This window comes from Pristis pectinata, chromosome 29 (genome assembly GCF_009764475.1).
Source record: "Pristis pectinata isolate sPriPec2 chromosome 29, sPriPec2.1.pri, whole genome shotgun sequence".
Classification (NCBI taxonomy): Eukaryota; Metazoa; Chordata; class Chondrichthyes; order Rhinopristiformes; family Pristidae; genus Pristis; species Pristis pectinata.
Window position 1 is genome coordinate 15367861 of NC_067433.1, and position 19256 is coordinate 15387116.

The 19256-nt window shown below is 43.4% G+C and overlaps 1 protein-coding gene across 1 annotated transcript; it reads left to right on the forward strand.

Annotated features, from left to right (window-relative positions):
• The first annotated feature begins 475 nt into the window (after positions 1-475).
• On the forward strand, positions 476-16567 carry LOC127584289 (steroidogenic acute regulatory protein, mitochondrial-like). The gene is made up of 7 exons (XM_052040960.1): positions 476-539; positions 3411-3524; positions 7282-7409; positions 8000-8158; positions 12347-12531; positions 13209-13302; positions 16256-16567. Exons 1-7 carry the CDS (start codon positions 476-478, stop codon positions 16364-16366), a joined length of 855 nt encoding a protein of 284 aa, XP_051896920.1. The 3' UTR covers positions 16367-16567.
• The last annotated feature ends 2689 nt before the right edge of the window (positions 16568-19256 follow it).

A 19256-nucleotide genomic window follows, 5' to 3' on the forward strand; every position in this document is an offset into this window, starting at 1 on the left:
TTCTCCGTAAAGGCCAAATAGAGTGGGCAAATTTGGGAGCAGGAGCTTCCATATGGGACACCTTGGATTTAGTAAAATAGCATACAGCAAAGGGAACATTCTTGAAGTTAAGTACAAAGTTATAAACAAACCTTTGTGGGAAACATCCTTGACAAAGTTTGTTGATTTTACATCTTACAGCAAAGCAAGGCAGGAAGAAGCTCGTCCCCTTAATGTTCATCCTCGTTAAAATATGCGAATGCATGATTTAGTGATGCAGTAAAACTTTACTGCATCTTGATGTATTGCGCAAGTTAATTCAGTGAATGTTCCTGGCATTTGGACGCAGCCATCGAGAGTGTACTTGACATTGTTCTTGCCACCGCCATAAATTGTGGGCCTGACGTCAAGTTGTCCTTCACAGAGAGTATATAAAAAAAGGACAATAGACAAAAGGCAGAAAAACATTTGAGTGAAAGACTGTCCGAGATCCAAGATGATTCCAGCCACTTTTAAGCTCTGTGCGGCAATCTCCTACCAGCATGTTCGAACACTAACAGGTAATTGGAAACAATTAATTATATCCATTTGGTTAGTGGCGATTAACTGGTAATATTCTGATGCTCAGCTCAATGGTAGTTCAGCCACTGCAGATACAAATACCAAGAGAGGAGTTGGGCAAGGAGGGGAGAGTTTGAATTGGCTTCTATCTTGTTTGGATGTTTAGGGGACTTAATGACCAGAACAATTGTAAATGCTTTTAAATGGATGTATCTTATTAACCTCATTGAACTTCCTTGCATTGACAGGAACTGCTGGGCAATTAAACTGACAGATATTCTTGAAATTGCTGTGAAAAATGTCCCTGCAATCATCAACCCATAAAATTTGTACCTCTCAGGGCATCCTTCACATGTCCTAATGCAAGGACACGAATCAACAAAGTGGTGATAATATCCTGGTTATTGACTGGACTTTGTGTTTCCATAGGAAACTATCTTTTCTGTTGACGTACAGCAAAAATTTATCTCTACAATTGGAAAGTTTTCTTGCTGTCGGCACACACCCTGTTCTTCCTGATCTACATTTGCACCTGAGTTAGCCAACACCAATTTTAAAATCCTCATCCTTATTTCAACTGCCTCCATGGTATCACCTCCCTCCTGTGTAACTCCCTTAGCCCTACAACTTTCCAAGATATCCGCAGCATTCCAATCCTAGCCTCAAGGATGCCAGAACTTTTTCGAGGATGTGACTAAACACGTTGACGAAGGAAGAGCAGTAGATGTGGTGTTTATGGATTTCAGCAAGGCATTTGATAAGATACCCCATGCAAGGCTTATTGAGAAAGTAAGGAGGCATGGGATCCAAGGGGACATTGCTTTGTGGATCCAGAACTGGCTTGCCCACAGAAGGCAAAGAGTGGTTGTTGACAGGTCATGTTATGCATGGAAGTCGATGACCAGTGGTGTGCCTCAGGGATCTGTTCTGGGACCCTTACTCTTTGTGATTTTTATAAATGACTTGGATGAGGAAGTGGAGGGATGGGTTAGTAGGTTTGCTGATGACACAAAGGTTGGAGGTGTTGTGGATAATGTGGAGGGCTGTCAGAGGTTACAGCGGGACATAGATAGGATGCAAAACTGGGCTGAGAAGTGGCAGATGGAGTTCAAACCAGGTAAGTGTGAAGTGGTTCGTTTTGGTAGGTCAAATATGATGGCAGAATATAGTACTAATGGTAAGACTCTTGGCAGTGTGGAGGTTCAAAGGGATCTTGGGGTCCGAGTCCATAGGACGCTCAAAGCAGCTGCGCAGGTTGACTCTGTGGTTAAGAAGGCATATGGGTATTGTCCTTCATCAATCGTGGAATTGAATTTAGGAGCTGAGAGGTAATTTTGCAGCTATATAGGACCCTGGTCAGACCCCACTTGGAGTACTGTGCTCAGTCCTGGTCGCCTCACTACAGAAAGGATGTGGAAGCCATAGAGAGGGTGCAGAGGAGATTTACAAGGATGTTGCCTGGATTGGGGAGCATGCCTTATGAAAACAGGTTGAGTGAACTCGGCCTTTTCTCATTGGAGCGACGGAGGATGAGAGGTGACCTGATAGAGGTGTATAAGATGATGAGAGGCATTGATCATGTGGATAGTCAGAGGCTTTTTCCCAGGGCTGAAATGGTGGCCACAAGAGGACACAGGTTTAAGATGCTGGGGAGTAGGTACAAAGGAGATGTCAGGGGTAAGTTTTTTTACTCAGAGAGTGGTGAGTGCGTGGAATGGGCTGCCAGCAATGGTGGTGGTGGATACGATAGGGTCTTTTAAGAGACTTTTGGATAGGTACATGGAGCTTAGGAAAATAGAGGACTATGGGTACGCCTAGTAATTTCTAAGGTAGGGACATATTCGGCACAACTTTGTGGGCCGAAGGGCCTGTATGTGCTGTAGGTTTCCGATGTTCTATGTTCTAACTTAATCCTTCCACCATGGAAGCCACTCTCTCAGATGTCTGGATCCTAAGTTCTGGAATTCCCTCCCTGAACCCTTCTGTCTCTCTTTCCTCCTTTGACATCCTGTACATCTGTGGCTGAGCTCACAGTCATCCAATGACTTGGGGTCAATTTTTGTTAATGATGCTTCTGTGAAATGCCTTGGGTCCCAATATTGCATTAAAGATGCTACAGAAATGGAAGATATCAAAAGCAGTTTTCATCATTTCTGTCACGGTCTCCATCCCGTACAGGAGTAAACAACAAGATGCTGCTACACAGAATGAACCAACCTAAACTGCAGTTGCAATCTCTTGATCCTAAATATTTTACTGTAGACGTTTGCTGGTCAAAAACAGGCTCTCTCCTGAGGTAACTGCACATCTAAAGTACTGATCCTTGATGAGATGGGAAATCTCTGTTGCTTGAGTCAGGAAAAGATTCCACTCTTTCTAGATGGAACAGGACACTTTCCAACAATCCTGCCAGTATTCATCCCTTGACAGTAGATTAATCCAGTCACTATCGTGTCCCTGTTTGTTGGCTCTTGCTGTACACAAATTGACTTCTGCATTTCTTGCACTGCAGCGGTAAATGCACATCAAAAGTACATGACTGGTTCAACAGATTTTGACATGTCCTGAAATTGCAAAAGGTGCATTGATAAATGCAAGTTTTGTTTTTTTAACTGTGTATGTTGCAATATTTGCTCTCTGCAAATGACATCAGAATTTCTTATTTTGAACATTGGTACTGGTTTATTATTATTGTCCGAGATACAGTGAAAAGCTTTTGTTTGCATGTCAGACAGATCATGCTATACATAATTACATCGAGGTAGTAAGTGCAATTACAGAGCAAGTGCAGTACAGGTACACAAGTGTAATTGCAATTGTAAGGTGAGATTCTCAGCTTACAAATTTAACGCTCTCTTCTTGCTCTCAAGGCTTGAGGCGTTCAGCAGTGGCAGCTCTGGGACACAAGCTGAATCATCTCAGGCTGCAGAATCAAGGGCCCAGCTCATGGGTAAATCTGGTTCGGAGGAGGAGCTCCCTGATCAGTAAGTACAGATCTTTCAGTCCTGATGCAGGGTTTCGACCTGAAACATCAACAATTCCTTTCCCCCCAACAGACGCAGCTTGACCTGCTGAGTTCCTCCAGCAGATTGTTTGTTGCTCCAGATTCCAGCATCTGCAGTCTCCTGTGTCTCCAGATCTTTATGTGCTTAGCTTTCACTTGTATGGTCCATATTTCTCCCAACACAGATGGGGGACATTCAGCCCATCATGTCTATGCCAGCTCTCAGAGCAATCCAAAATCACTCCCACACTTGTTTTACTGTAATCTGAATTAATTTGTCTTGATCAAAGAAAGAAAGAATAATTTTGGGGAAAAACAAGACAAACAATTGATAAACTTGCAAAATGGACGAGTAAATGGCTAATGAATTCTCAGGTCACCACGTGAACTGATGCATGTTGGGATGAAAGTTTGGAGACCATATTTGATTCTAAATGGCTCAGTGGGATCTCAGGCAGAGATATTCAACACGGTGATGTGGCTTAGAATATCCACAAGAATAGTGACCAGGGATTCACTTCTGCAGAGAGAGAATTGCAAAGCAGAAAGACTGGGTCGAATCTTGCTGGAACCTCCAATGGTTCATCCAAGTGCTGGTAAATGGGAATGGTGTAGATGGATAATTGATGGTCAGCATGGACATGGTAGGCCAAAGGCCCTGTTTCTGGTGGTTGGTTTATTACTGTCGCCTGTGTGGAGATACAGAGAAAAGCTTTTGTTTGTTTGCATGCCATCCAGACAGATGATTCCATACACAAGTACATTGAGGTAGCACAAAAGGAAACAAAAACATTGCAGAATATAGTGTTACAGTTACAGTGAATGTACGGTGCAGGGAGACAAATAAAGTGCAAGGGCCATGATGAGGTAGACTGAGAGATCAAGAGTTCATCTTTATCGTCCAAGAGGTCTGCTCATGAGTCTTGTAACAGTGGGATAGAAGGTGTCCTTGAGCCTAGTGGTACAAGTTCTCAGGCTTTTGTATCTTCTGCCTGATGGGAGGGGGGAGAAGAGAGAATGACTGGTGTGGAGAACGACCAAGTTGTATGACTTCATCCTTGCCGGTAGGTGCCATGAACCTGAGATTCCCTTACAACTTCAAGGGGGTTGGATCTGTTACCACACTCCACCGCTGAACTCCCCATTGGATCCAATGGTGGGTGCTTTCTTGCGGAGATTCCCCAACATTATGTTGAGCAATGGTCTCTCAGATCCTGAGCCAGGAAGACAACTAAGGGGATTCTGGGCCTGTGAATTATGAGCCAAAAGGCAAGGAAATTGTCTTTTTAAACAGCTTAATGTCTAAGGTATATCTATGACTTTCTTTGTCGAGCTGATTCAAACTGGCTGTAGCTAGTGGTTCTAAAGGGAACCACTCATACTCAGACACTCACAGGTCAGTAATTGGGGGACTTGCTGAGCATCTGATGCTGTCACACCTTCCACTCCACTCCGTCACCAGCCTCCACGTGTAGATCAATGGCAGAGCCCGATCTTGTGGGGATCCCTTCGCGTTACGTCCCCCTCTCCCGTCCTGTGCCCCAGGTTTGGAGAAGGATCAGCCACTCACATGGGCAGGCACGGTAGTGTAGTGGTTAGCATAACGCTATTAGAGCCAGTGACCCGGGTTCAATTCCAGCCACTGTCTGTAAGGAGTTTGTACGTTCTCCCCGTGTCTGCGTGGGTTTCCTCCGGGTGCTCCGGTTTCCTCCAACATTCCAAAGATGTACCGGTTAGGAAGTTGTGGGCATGCTATGTTGGCGCCGGAAGCGTGGCGACACTTGCAAGCTGCCCCCCAGAACACTCTATGCAAAAGATGCATTTCACTGTGTGTTTCAATGTACATGTGACTAATAAAGAAATTTTATCTTATCTTAAATGGGAGTTCTTGCCCCTGTAGTTTAGATGGGAAAAGATAAGTTTATTTATTCATACCTGACATGTTTTAATTTTCACACTTTAATGTGTTTTTGTGGCATATCGTTCTTGTGCAATTTGAATAATTTTTATATTACTAATTATTTTAAGTAATTTAAATGTCTCTGAATTGTGGACTTCCAAAAACTTCTGGCGGTACAGTGGAGCAGCTGGTAGAGCTGCTGCCTCACAGCACCACAGACCTGGGTTCGATCCCGACCTCCGGTGCTGTCTGTGTGGATGTTGCACGTTCTCCCCGTGACTGTGTGGGTTTCATCCAGTTGCTCTGGTTTCCTCCCACATCCCAAAGACGTGTGGGATTGGTTGGTTAATCAGCTGCTGTACATTCTCCATAGTGTGTAGGTGAGTGGTAGAATCTGGGGGGAGCTGATGACAATGTGGGGAGAATAAAAAAATAGGATTAATGCAGGATTGGTGGAAAATGGGTGTTTGGTGGTCAGTGCAGACTCCGTGGGCTGAAGGGCCTGTTTCTGTGCTGTATCTCTCTGTGATTCTGTGAGAAGGATACAAAGCATTAACAGATTCAGCAGGAAGCAAATTTCCTCAGCACAAGCCTTGCTGGGCAGTAGGCAGAATCAGCTTGTTTTGCTCCCATCTCTATTTAAGTTTTTGGCATTGGTTTATTATTATCACATATACCGAGATACAGTGAAAAGTTTTTGTTTGCATGCCATCCAGACAGATGATTTCATACATAAGTATATCGATGTAATAAAAAGAGAACAGAATGCAGTTACAGAGAAGGTGAAGTGCAGGTAGACAAATAAAGTGCACGGATCACAATGAGGTAGATTGGGAGATTAAGGGTTCATCTTTCAACACGATAGGTCCGTTCAAGATTCTGATAACAGTGGGATAGAAGCCGTCCTTGAGTTTGGTGTTACGTGCTCTCAAGGTTTTGTACCTTCTGCCTGATGGGAGAGGGGAGAAGGGAGAATAATCAAGATGGGAGGGGTTCCTTAATTACGTTGGCTGCTTTCCCAAGGCAGTGGGAAGTGTAGACAGAGTAATGGAGAGAAGGTGGATGGACTAAAAGTGCGATATATATATTTCAATTATTTTCGATTTTAGTTTTTAAATGTTACGCAAGGAGTGAGTAGGAACATGATGGGCCAAATAGCCAGTCCTCCCCGATTCTAAGGCCACAATTGCACTTCCGTCCCATCTCACTGAGTAGATCAAGTTTCAATGTTTGTCGGAGCATTCCCAAATGTATTCCAGGACGGAAGATCAGTTTGGGAATACTGAGAACTGTGGTTTCTCATCAGTACAACATAGAGTTGTAAGATTAACTTTAGTGAGATGTAACTCATGGCAATGTGGCCAATCTCACTTAATGCCCAATCATGCATCAAACATTCAGGTAAATTAGCTTTTCTGACCATGGGGTGCAGGATCCTGACAGCTAGATCATCAGTTGAAGTTGTATCCCTTGGGCAATCCCAGTTGTATTTGTATTCCACCAAGAATAGGCAGCCAAATCGTGTTAAAGATACTCAAAGGGAAGGTCAGCATATGCTGTGTTCCACCATAACTCCTGCAGAGTTTGGTTAAACTACTTGAGATTTTCAAATATGCAAGCCTATCATAATTTCAAGTTATCGCAGTAAACATTTAAGAAAAAAGCAAGGAAGTCAAGTGTAACAATCCAATGGTAGATATGCCACAGAAATTAGTTGTGATAATTAACACCAAGCTTGGTTTACTCAAGATCAATTGAAATCACCTTGGTAACCTACCACTCCTGCTACAAATGCTCAGCATTAATCGCTTTTCTCTCCATTTAACACTCGGATTAGGTTGCAGGCTTGAAGAGAACCCGTACTCTGATGCGGAAATGGCCTATGTTAAGCAAGGTGAAGAAGCACTGCATAAATCCCTCTCCATCCTCCAGGACACAAGTGGATGGAAGTCTGAGATTGAAGCGGTAAGTTGCAATATCCCCAATCAATCCAAGTTCAAAAGATAAATCAATCACATCCCATGGATAACACTGCCTCGGAGATGATACGTTTAAATTCCTAACAAATCCAAGAAGCAAATCAAGTCTGCTTGGTTGCAATTTTTAACTGGACCTGAACGTCTGGAATAAACAGGCAAAATCATAGGCATGCGGTCAAAGACGCAAACTCAACTTGTTCAATGATCTCAGCACAAAGTACAGATCACAAATGGATCGTTCATTCTTGGTTGAGAAGAATGATGGGGTTAAATGAAGCTGGGCAGGAGAAGGTTCAAATAGAACACAATCACATTTATAGATCAATAGGTTAAATGGCCTGTTACTGAACAGCAAAACACCATTAACCCACTTCTAACCTCACAGTAAGGACCTAAAGTGAAGGCTGTGAATTTTATTCACACATAGCGTAGCAATAATTTGGAGTTTAGTCCACAAATAGGATGCCAGGTGGATAAATGGAGTTGATGGACAGATAACCTGTAAACAGTGGAGCAGGCTTGAGGGACTGCAAGTCGCACATTCCAAACTTGAGTGACATTTTGAACTTTTAACAGGCAAATGGCGATAAAGTGGTCAGTAAAATGCTTCCAGAGATCGGCAAAGTCTTCAAGCTTGAGGTTGTGATGGATAAGCCCACGGATCTGCTCTACAGGGAGTTGTTTGACAAAGTTGAACAAATGGGAGAATGGAACCCAAACGTTAAACAAGTGAAGGTATGAAACTTGATAGTGGTATAATCAAAACCCACATTAAAATCAGGCTTCCAAACTGGAGCTAGATTTAATTTCAATTTATATAAATATTTCATATAAATACGAAATATTTATATTTCATAGGACCACAATTCATTCCCCAAGGCAGCCAACCATGCACTGTAGTGAAATAATCCAACTAATCTGCAAGAATCAATGGATCTACAATTAGTTCCTTTCAAAAAGATGCATAAAAACAAAGAGCAAGTTAATAGGGCCCAACTGACATGTAAGTGGACTTGCCGTCAGGTTGCTGTTAAACAGTGACTTCACATGTTGCAAATGGGGCACAAAATTCGGGATTAAAGGAATCAATGAACCTGTGGTACGTGGGTCATATGACACAACTTGGGGAATGGAGTGACCGGAACTGCTTGCTCATTAGTGCGGCCACGTCCTTTGGGAAAGGAGACCTGCCTTCCCTTCCCAGTCTGGTGATTGTGTCAGTGACACGGCCAAGTGGTCGACCCTCAATGCCCTTGAAAGCTCCCCAGTTGTATCAAACCTGCAGTCAGACACCAAGAAACAGGCCCACTCTTCACAGCAGCGAAAGATGAGCAATGAACGCTGGTGTTACCAGTTGCACCCATAACTAGAGAATGAATTTAAAAAGACGTGTACTTGATGCTAGTACTGTGTTGGAGATGGAGCAGGGTATATCACACACAGCTCAGATAGAGCAAAGAAAATGGCCCTTCAGCCCACCTTGTCCATGCTGACCATCAAACACCCATTTATAATAATCTTCTTTACCAGCATTTGGTCCATCACCTTAGATGTCTTGCCCTTTTAGATACTTCTTAAGTGTTGTGAGAGTACCAGTCTCCACCACCTTCTCAGGGATTGCATCCCAGATTCCAAACATCCTCTGGGTAACCTCCTCCAAACCTCATACCCCTTGCCTAGACCTTTGCCCTCCCAATCTTAGATACCTCTGCTGGGGGGGGGGGGGGGGGGGGTGTGGAAGCCTCCTCCTATCTACGCCATCTATGCCCCTCATAATTTTCTGTTCCTCTATCAAGTCCTCTGCTCCAAGGAAAACAAATCCAGACACCCCCTCCCCCCAATAACTGAGATGCTCCATTCCAGACAACATTGTCTGCACCCTTTCCAGTGCAATCGCATCGTTCCTAAGGTGTGGTCTCCACAACTGTACACAGAAGATGATTTGTGGCCTAACCAGTGTTTTATAAAGCTATACCATAATCTCCCTGCTCTTACATTCTATGCCCCAGCAATTGAAGGCAAGTATTCCATATGTCTTCAAAAGTTTGTCTATCTATGCTGCCGCTTTCAGGGATACTTGGACTTGGACACCGTCTGTTCCTCAATACTTCCTAAAGCCCTTCCATTCACTGCTTGTGTCCTACCCTTCCTAAAGTCATCCTAAAGTGCATCACTTCACACTTAAAAGAATTAAATTCCATCTGCCATTGCCCTGCCCATCTCGCCAACTGATCGATGTCATCATGCACCCCATCACTATCCTCGTGGCATCTGGAAAATTACTAATCATACATTCATTAATGTATATAACTAACTGTAAGGAACTTAGCACTGATCCCTGTGGTACCACTAGTCACAGGCTTCCAACCATAAAAACAGCCCATCAATACCACCCTCTGCCTCCTATTACCGAGCCAATTTTGGACACAATGAGCCAACTTTCCCTGGATCCCGTGAGCTCGAACCTTTAGAACCAGCCTTCCATGTGGGATCTATGGATATAAAATCATGAGGGGCATAGATAAGGTGAATGCTGTTAGACTAGGGCAGGACTTGCACTGTAAATGGTAGGGCCCTGGAGAGGGTTGTGGAACTGAAAGACCTAGGGGTACATAAAGAGAGTTCCCTGAAAGTGGAGACATAGGTAGGCAGGTAGTGAAGAAAGCATTTGGCATGCTTGCCTTCACTGGTCAGGGCATTGAGTACAGGAGATGGATCATCATGTTACAAATCGTTCATTAGACCACGTGTGCAATTCTGGTCACCCAGCATTAAGCTTGAAGGGGTGTAGAGGATATTACTGGGACCAGAGGGCTTGAGTTATAAGAAGAGGCTGGATAGGCTGGGACTTTTTTTCCCCTGGAACATGAGAGACTGAGGGATGACCTTTCAGCCCTGTATAAAATCACGAGGGCCATAGATAAGGTGAATGGTCACAATCTTTTTCCCAGGGTGGGGGAGACTAAAATTAGAGGCACAGGTTTAAGGTGAGAGGGGAAATATTTAAAAGGGACCTGAGGGGCAAGTTTTTCCACAGAGGGTGGTGGGTATGTGGAACGAACTGCCAGAGGAAGCTGTAGATGTGGGTACAATTACAATGTTTGAAAGACAGGTACATGGATAGGAAAGGTTTAGAGGGATATGGGCCAAACACAGGCAAACGGGACTGGCTCAGGTAGATAACTTGGTCAGCATTGAGATGGGCCGAAAGGCCTGTGTGTTTCAGTGCTGTATGACATATAAAGAGGAATTAGCTGTTCAATTCTGAAAGCCACTCATTCATAGCATCTTCTGTTAATAATGGTCTGCCAAAGGCATTCTAATTGGCAATCTGCACTCAAATCTGATAGTTGCAGCACTGAGTGTAGGACTGGAAGTTCATCCGAATTACACAAGGGTGTGCTGTGCTACGGAATCAGAATCAGGTTTATTAACACTGACATATGTTGTGAAATTTGTTGTTTTGCGGCAGCAGTACAGTGCAAGACATAAAATTACTATAAGTTACAAAAATAAATAAATAGTGCAAAAGAGGAATAACGAGGTAGTGTTCATGGGCTCATGGACTGTTCAGAAACCTGATGGTGGAGGGGAAGAAGCTGTTCCTGAAATGTTGAGTGTGGGTCTTCAGTTTCCTGTACCAACTCCCGGATGGTAGTAACAAGAAGAGGGCATGTCCCGGGTGGTGAGGGTCTTTAATGATGGATGCTGCCTTCTTGAGGCACCGCCTCTTGAAGATGTCCTCAATGGTGAGGAGGGCTGTGCCCGTGATGGAGCTGGCTGAGTCTACAACCCTCTGCAGCCTCTTTTGATCCTGTGCATTGGAGCCTCCATACCAGGCGGTGATGCAACCAGTCAGAATGCTCTCCACTGTACATCTGTAGAAATTTGCAAGAGTCTTTGGTGACATACCAAATACCCTCAAACTCCTAATGAAGTAGAGCCGTTGGCATGCCTTCGTGATTACATCAATGTGTTAGATGCAAGATAGATTCTCCGAGAAATTGACGCCCAGGAACTTGAAGCTGCTCACCCTTTCCACCGCTGACCCCTCAATGAGGACTGGTGTGTGTTCTCCCGACTTCCCCTTCCTGAAGTCCACAATTAATTCCTTGGTCTTGCTGACATTGAGTGTGAGGTTGCTAATATGACACCACTCAACCAGCTGATATATCTCACTCCTGTACACCTCCTCATCGCCATCTGAGATTCTGCCAACAACAGTGGTCAATTAGCGAATTTATAGATGGCATTTGAGCTGTGCCTAGCCACACAGTCATGAGTCTTGAAAGAGTAGAGCAGTGGGCTAAGCACGCATCCTTGAGGTGCACCAGTGTTGATTGTTAGTGAGGAGGAGATTTTACCACCAATCCGCACTGACTGTGGTCTCCTGATAAGGTAAAGATCATCTTGAACCAGACTTGTATAATTTTTCTTCTGTGGAAACCAGAGAAAAAGCAGTTAACGAGCTATTTAATAGAACGTTCGGGATGTGGGAGGTTTACGTTTGAGAGGCGGGGGGGGGGTCACAGATTTGAAGCTGATTAGCAAAAGAATAAGGAGCGAAGTGATGGAGGGTTGGTAGTGGTGATCGTGAGGATTTACTTTTGGCAATGAGTGGTTTCAGTCCAGAACATGATGCCTGAAAGAGCAGTGAAAGCAGATTCAGCAGTAGCCTTCAAAGGGGAATTGGATAAGAACTTGAAGGTGAAATCTATGTACAGTCTGGGGAAGGAGCCAGGGTTGATATGGATGGGGAGTCTAAAGTGCTAACTCTTGTCAAAGAGCCTTTGCAGGTGCAATGCTGAAAGGTCTCTAACATTCAAAATGATTCCAATGATAACTGTCTATCTGCTCTGCTGGAGTTGAGCTTTGGCTGGGCAAAGCAGTTCATTGTGTTATAAATTAATCTGAATTTTTAAGATACTGAAAAAGATCGGCAAGGAAACTATGGTTACCTACGAGGCTTCTGCAGAGACTGCGGGCAATGTGGTCAGCCCACGGGACTTTGTGAGCGTGCGCTACGCCAAGAGACGTGGCTCGACCTGCTTCCTCGCGGGGATGTCCACACACTGCGACATGATGCCTCAGCAGAATGGTTTCATAAGGTAACGCATCACAGAATCCAGCATCTAATTATCGAACGTACTTAGGACATTGGCAAATAATTTCAGCAGTTCTTGGAGATTTTGAAGAAACAAAATATTCCTCATCCTGTGTACAAATTAATGCATTTGGATACTTGGAGCCCCATTTTGGTTCCGAAATGACCATTGGCCATGTTACGTCCCAGGAGTCACTCAGTTTCTGTTGCTGATCTTCTAACTTGTCCAATCACCCTCTGCTCGGTAACCAGCACTGGGTCACAGTCCAGCAACGATTCCATTTTCAAATTCCCATTGCTGTCGACCTCTGCACGTTCTTTCCTCTTCTCCCATTCTGATCTCATTTACCTCTCAGTCCCCACATACTGCCCAAATATCATGCACAGTCAAAGCCTCAAGTGTTGTAGACCTCTCTGCCCTGTCTTCACAAAGACTGCAAGTTTTTAATCAACGTATCTCTGCAACTTGCTGTCATTTATAGCTGATTACATTGCCTTGAAGCACCTTAGGATGTTTCACTGTTTATTGGGTTTTGATGATCAGGACAATGGTGCCAATGATATGCCTCATACAATAAATCACCACACATTCCCCTGCCAAGTGGCTTGGCTTCCAGCCATACAGTGGTTGCTCTGTTGTTGCCAGTGGTACATTGTTGACATACCTTACTCCGATTACAGAGGTGAGAATGGACCGACCTGCATCATCCTCCATCCCTCTACAGATGATCCAAACAAGACCAAGTTCACGTGGCTCCTGAGTATCGATCTAAAGGCAAGTCATTTGAGGATGAAGGGTTAACAGGGTTGAGAGTTGATTTTAATACACGAGTTTGATACTTTGATCCAAAAGTACTGGATCAGGAAGCACAGAGCAGCCTGAAGGTAAAAGATAATATTTTCCACATGACAGCTTAAATTAGTCAAGTCAGCTCCTTGTGACTGGAGGATTCCAACAGAAGGGTGGTATGGAAGTGCAGCAGTTAATACTGCTGCCTCAAAGCTCCAGCGACCCAGGTTTGATCCGTATCTCAGGGGATGTCTTGCATGTTCTCCCTGTGACTTGGTGGGTTTCCTCCCACATCCCAGTGTAAGTTAATTGACTACTGTAAACTACCCCTCAGTGTATGTGATGGAAGAAACAAACAAAAGGGGAATTGATTGGCATGTGAGAGGAAGAGAATAAGTTGGAATTAATTGAATTAAAGCATAAAATGCTGGAAATACTCAGCAGGTCAGGCTGCACCTGTGGGAAGAGAAACAAGAGTTGATATTTCAGGTTGAAGAATCTTCATCAGAACTGGGAAAAAGAGAAAAGAAGCTGAAGGGATGTTGGGGGTGGAGGATGTCTCTGATAGGGCAAAGCCAGGGCGATGATGGGGGCAAGCTGTAAACAAGGTTATCTGGTCAGTGAGTGAATGGGAATAATTAGAGAACATAGACAAAAGAATGTAGGAGTTGTGAAATGCAGAGTGGGAGGACATGCCCGGCAGGTCACACCTACAACTTCTAGTCTTTTAGATCTTTATGAAACTTGATTTCTGTCTCAAGTCTTGGACTAACTGAATTGCTCCCCTGGAAGCTGGTGTGAACCCAAAAGGCCTCCATCTGTTTTGCTATAAGACAACATACTTAAATATCACCAACTTAAATCTTGCACAGAAATGCAGTTAACATACAAAGCAACAGAACAGCAGGGGAAGGCATTTCAGCAATTACTTACAGCCGTCAGAAAAAGTCTTGGTCGAAATATCCAGAGGCTTTTTCAGTTGAACACTGATTTCTTTAACTGCACTGTGAACTGATCTGCTTTATATGATGCAAGTGATGAGACTCAACAGTTTAGTTGAATTTTTACTTGAAAACTGAGAAAATTGTGGATGGAAGGGGTGGATACACTGAGTGAAAAGAGAGATTGAAGGGTGAATTGATGAAGGTCTTTAAAAATATTAAAAGGATTTGACAGGGTAGTTTCTCCAAATCTGCTCTGACAAAGCAATCAAGAATAAGGGAACATCAATCTTAAAATTTATTGCTAGCCATTCAGAAGCAAAATTAAGTTACTTTATTGTCATTCATCCATGCTATAAAAACACGCTGCGGAACGAAATGTCATTTCCCCCAGACTCTCACAACAGAGGACATACAACAAACACAAACAAAACAAAAAATCAATAAAAATAGTGCAAAAAAAAAACAGTATATACAAATTTAGTGCAGAGTTAGTGCAAAACCGAGTTGGATAAGAGAAATACAAGCTCAGTGTGTTGCACTCATTGTATAAACATGTTCAGCAGCAGCTGTTGTGCAAACCAGAGCTTTTGACACAGCATTTGTCTACCAGGGTATTCAGGAGCCTGACAGCCTGGGGGAAGAAACTGTTGTGCAATCTGGTAGTTCTGGCCCGGATGGTCCAGTACCGCTTGCCAGACGGCAGTGGGACAAATAGGTCGTGGGAGGGATGAGAAGGGTCGTCTATGATTCTATAAACCTTACGTGTGCATCGTGTATTGTAAATATCCGAGATGGAGGGAAGAGGTATTCCAATGATCTTTTTTGCTGTACTCGCAATTCTCTGCAAAGACTTACGGTCAGAGATGTTACAGTTACCGTACCAGGCAGAGATGCAGCTGGTCAGGACACTCTCAATGCTACCCCTGTAAAATGTAGTGATGGTGGGGGAGGGCAGGTTTGCTCTTTTCAGCCGCCGTAAAAAGTGGAGATGCTGCTGTACCTTCTTGGCGAGGGAAGAGATGTTAGTTGACCAGGACAGGTCGTCTGCTATACGTATTCCCAAGAATTTATAACAGCTGACTCTCTGTACAATGATGCTGTTGATGCACAGGGGTAAGTGGTCAGCCTGAGCCTTTCTAAAATCCACAATCATCTCTCTCGTTTTGTCCACGTTCAAGGAGAGATTGTTGACCGAGCACCACTCCGCCAGCCTCGCCACCTCCTCTCTGTAAGCTGTTTCATCATTAGGAAGTTTTATCTTAACTGAGATCAGGAGGACCCTCACACAAAACCTTGGTCAATTAGACAAGTGTAAGATAGATTTTTGTTGGGTAAAGTTATGTGCTACATAGCAAAGGAAAGGAAATGGTCACCAACTTTCAAAAAAGCACCCCCAAATCCAATTGCCTGACAAAAGATTTAAGGGACTGATTGAATATTTTTTGATATATATATATGCACTCATTCATTAACACAATGTAGGCAGTGCTTGCACATTCTAAATTGCCCGAACTGGGTAAATTGCTGGCTCATTTCCGAGGATAGGTAACCACAGTTCTATGGAACTGGAGTCACATGTGGGCCAAACAGGATAGGTTTTCTCCTCTTGACATTAGCAAACCAGATGAGTTTTGATACAAGATTCAATAGTCACCATTACTTTTAATTATTTGTATGTTAATTTCCTCAGCTGCTGTGTATGGCTTTGAAATTGAACAATGATAAGGATTGTACCTTGAAAGCAGAAAATTGCAGGATTTAGGGAAGTGCAGGTGATAGGGTATAAATTAGACAGAGAGCAAGTATGCTCATAATGGGGTAAATGCTCTCCTGTGTTGTGTAATTTTAACATAACAGAAGCATGGAGCGAGCACTCAAAATTTAGAACTTCTGCATTTCTGCAATGGGGGAAAAAAAATGAGGTGATATCTGAGAAATCTTTCATTTGAAATATCTGATTGACGACACTTGCATGTTATTTCCTTTTTTGGTAGGGTTGGTTGCCCAAGTCTCTCATCAATCAAGTCCTTTGTCAAACTCAAGCAGACTTTGCTCAACACCTGCGCCAGCACATGGACTCCAAAGCTGCTGCAAGCAGTTGCTGAAATACCCTGCGTTCTTGAGTGGGAGGAGATCTCCAAAAAAAAACCACTTCTGTCTGATTGGAACTTACTTTTACAAAGATCTTCTGGTTTAAAACAAAATCCATTTTCTGACTGGCTGGAATGAATATCCAGATCAAAGAAAGGATCCTCCATTGTTGGAAATCTTTAATATTTATAAGGCTTTAGTTAAAACAATGGTGTCCATTATTTTTAACTCAGCGGAAGGAATGGTGTTAGTGATAGTCAAGTAAACTTTTTTTTGACCCTTGGTGTCACTGCTCTCAAGTCAAAAACAGGTTAGGTATGGAATGGTTCCACTGCTCAGAAAAACCCAAACAGCAGAGTTTCCTGACAGCATTATACCTCATGACATGAAATATGTAACCCATGCAGGGCTTTGGGTTTACTGTGTCCTTCAGTAAGATCAAGGCTGAATGTCTACCATGATTTCTCTTCTGCCTTATTCCTACACCACCACCCCCCATGCAGTTTCCTCAGCATTCTCAAATAACATCAGTAAAGACATACAGTCTTGAGTGAAGACATTTCTCATCTTTTCCTGAATAACACTGAACACTTTAACCAAGGGATTACCCTTCAAGAATTGTTTACATCTCTCTTAAATGACCCTTAATTAAATTGCAAAGCTTATAGCCCCCTTCTACTATCCTTTGATTAATTTCCCATAAATGATAAGATATCTTTATTAGTAACATGTACATTGAAACACAGTGAAATGCACCTTTTGCATAGTGTGTGTTGAGGGCAGCCCGCAAGTGTCGCCAAATTCAGGCAAGATTGCACACCAGATGTTTCGAACCAGTCAGAAACCAGATCAAAGACTTTGATTACATGCTTTAAAGCTGGCAGATTCATCTTCATCGCAAGGATGCACTTTTCATCCTTCTGCTGACTCCTGCCTATTGCAAAATATCCTTCAATGCAGGTGTCTCTTTCAACAGGCAAACCTTGGCAGCAAAGGTCAGTGAGCAACCCTCAGTGACACAGGGAGGTCTGTTGTAGCCAGATCTTTCTATGACACCAAAGGCTCGGCTCATTGGAGCTGGTCCTCACACCCCGTACACAAACAATTGTGCTCAACAGATGGGGAAAGCAGATCTTTATTTTAGAGTGATACAGCACAGAAACAGGCCCTTCGGCCCAACTGGTCCATGTTGACCAAGATGCCCCAAAACCTTCTAACCATTTCCAATCCATGTAACTGTCCAAGCACCTTTTAAAAGTTGTTATTGTACCTGTCTCAACCACTTCCTCTGGCAGCTTGTTCCACATACATACCATCCTTTGTGTAAAATGTTGCCCTTCAAATTCCACTCCCACCTTAAACCTACGCCCTCTAGTTCTTGATTCACCAACCCTGGGAAAAAGACTGTCGCATTGACCCTATCTATGCTCCTCATGATTTTATACAGCTCTACAAGATCACCTCTCAGTCTCCTGCACTCCAAGGAATAAAGTCCTAGCCTGTCCAACCTCTCCCTATAATTCAGTCCTGGCAACATCCCTGTAAATCTTTTCTGCACTCTTTCCAGTTTAATAACATTCTGCTGGAACTTCTGTCCTCTATTTTCTCAGGCCACAAAAAGCTCAGACCTCTGCTCAAGCTTCTGTGGAAAGCAAGGGTCTGCAAAAGCATGGGAACAAAGATCCTTGGATTGGCACCTCCATGTTACCCCCTGCTGTCAAAGGTAGAATTCAAATCACAAACTGACTGTACACCAAACAAAACCCAGTAAGTTGCACAATGCCAGATTTATCATTGTGGTAAAGGAGTGGGCCACTTGTGCCATCCACCACTGAATATGACTGTGGGAGATCTGCTGATCTCAACTGCATTTTCTGCTCTTTTCTCTATAACCTTTTATCCCCCTGTAGTCCAAAAATCAGTCTCAGCCTTGAATATATTTAATGACTTCACTTCCACAGCTCTCTGCAGTGCATACTTGCAAAGATACACAACTCTCAAATGAGAAAAAAAAACCTTCTTCACTCTTAAGTGACCCTTCATCCTGAAGCTACATCCCTTAATTTTAGATACCACCAAGGGAAAATATAGCCTCTATCCTGTCAAGCCTCTTTATAATGCTTGTCATATAAAATTCTGGAGTGTAGAAGCCCAATTTATTCAACCATTCCCTTCATTCCAGGATTCAATCCAATGATCCTTCTCTGCATCTCCTCCAAGGCAAGTACACCTTTCCTGAAATTGTATACAGTGCTCAAAGATCTGAGATGCAATGAACCACCAATTTCACTTTCCCCTTTGTCACCCACCAAATTATTGTGACCCAGAAGTTGACCCATGTTCCTACGCACCACTACTATGTTACAGTTCTAGCACTGATACAGTGAGGAAAGGGATCTAAATGAAGGTCAGCTACACTGAATGAGAACAGGCATGTGGAACTCACGTACACCTGCTCCTCAGATTTCATGCTATTTATACACCAATTTAAAACTCTGCACAAATACTTTCAGCATCAACAGCAGTAGCCTGGAGAAGCTTCTCCATCCATCGTGGAACACAAGGAGATGTTAACTACTTGCCTTGGAATGAACTGCTGTACAATCTATGGCTGGTGACAGGTTAAGGAGTGCAGAAGGAAAGTTACACCAGGGGGTGTTGGAGTTCCTCCAGAATCAAGAGTAGGGAACCAGGGCAGTGAGCTCGACTGGACTAGGTCACTGGTTATGTGCTGTGCATATCTGTGTCTACCTTACAGCATCTCATCCTCCTGACCCAAAGCTTATGGTTTATTTCAAGCTCGCACTTGACATATGCTAGAGAATACATGATAAGTGATCTGTGGCTATGAAAATATCAGGTTTCTCTTCCAGAAACACTCCCTTGTAGGGCAATGTGGTGTCT

Excerpts from the sequence above, each read along its gene's own strand:
- LOC127584289 (XM_052040960.1), top strand. The coding sequence starts at position 476 with ATGATTCCAGCCACTTTTAAGCTCTGTGCGGCAATCTCCTACCAGCAT. Across the intron at positions 8,159-12,346 it reads CAAACGTTAAACAAGTGAAG|ATACTGAAAAAGATCGGCAA; the intron begins GTATGAAACTTG and ends TGAATTTTTAAG. Across the intron at positions 12,532-13,208 it reads CAGCAGAATGGTTTCATAAG|AGGTGAGAATGGACCGACCT; the intron begins GTAACGCATCAC and ends CTCCGATTACAG.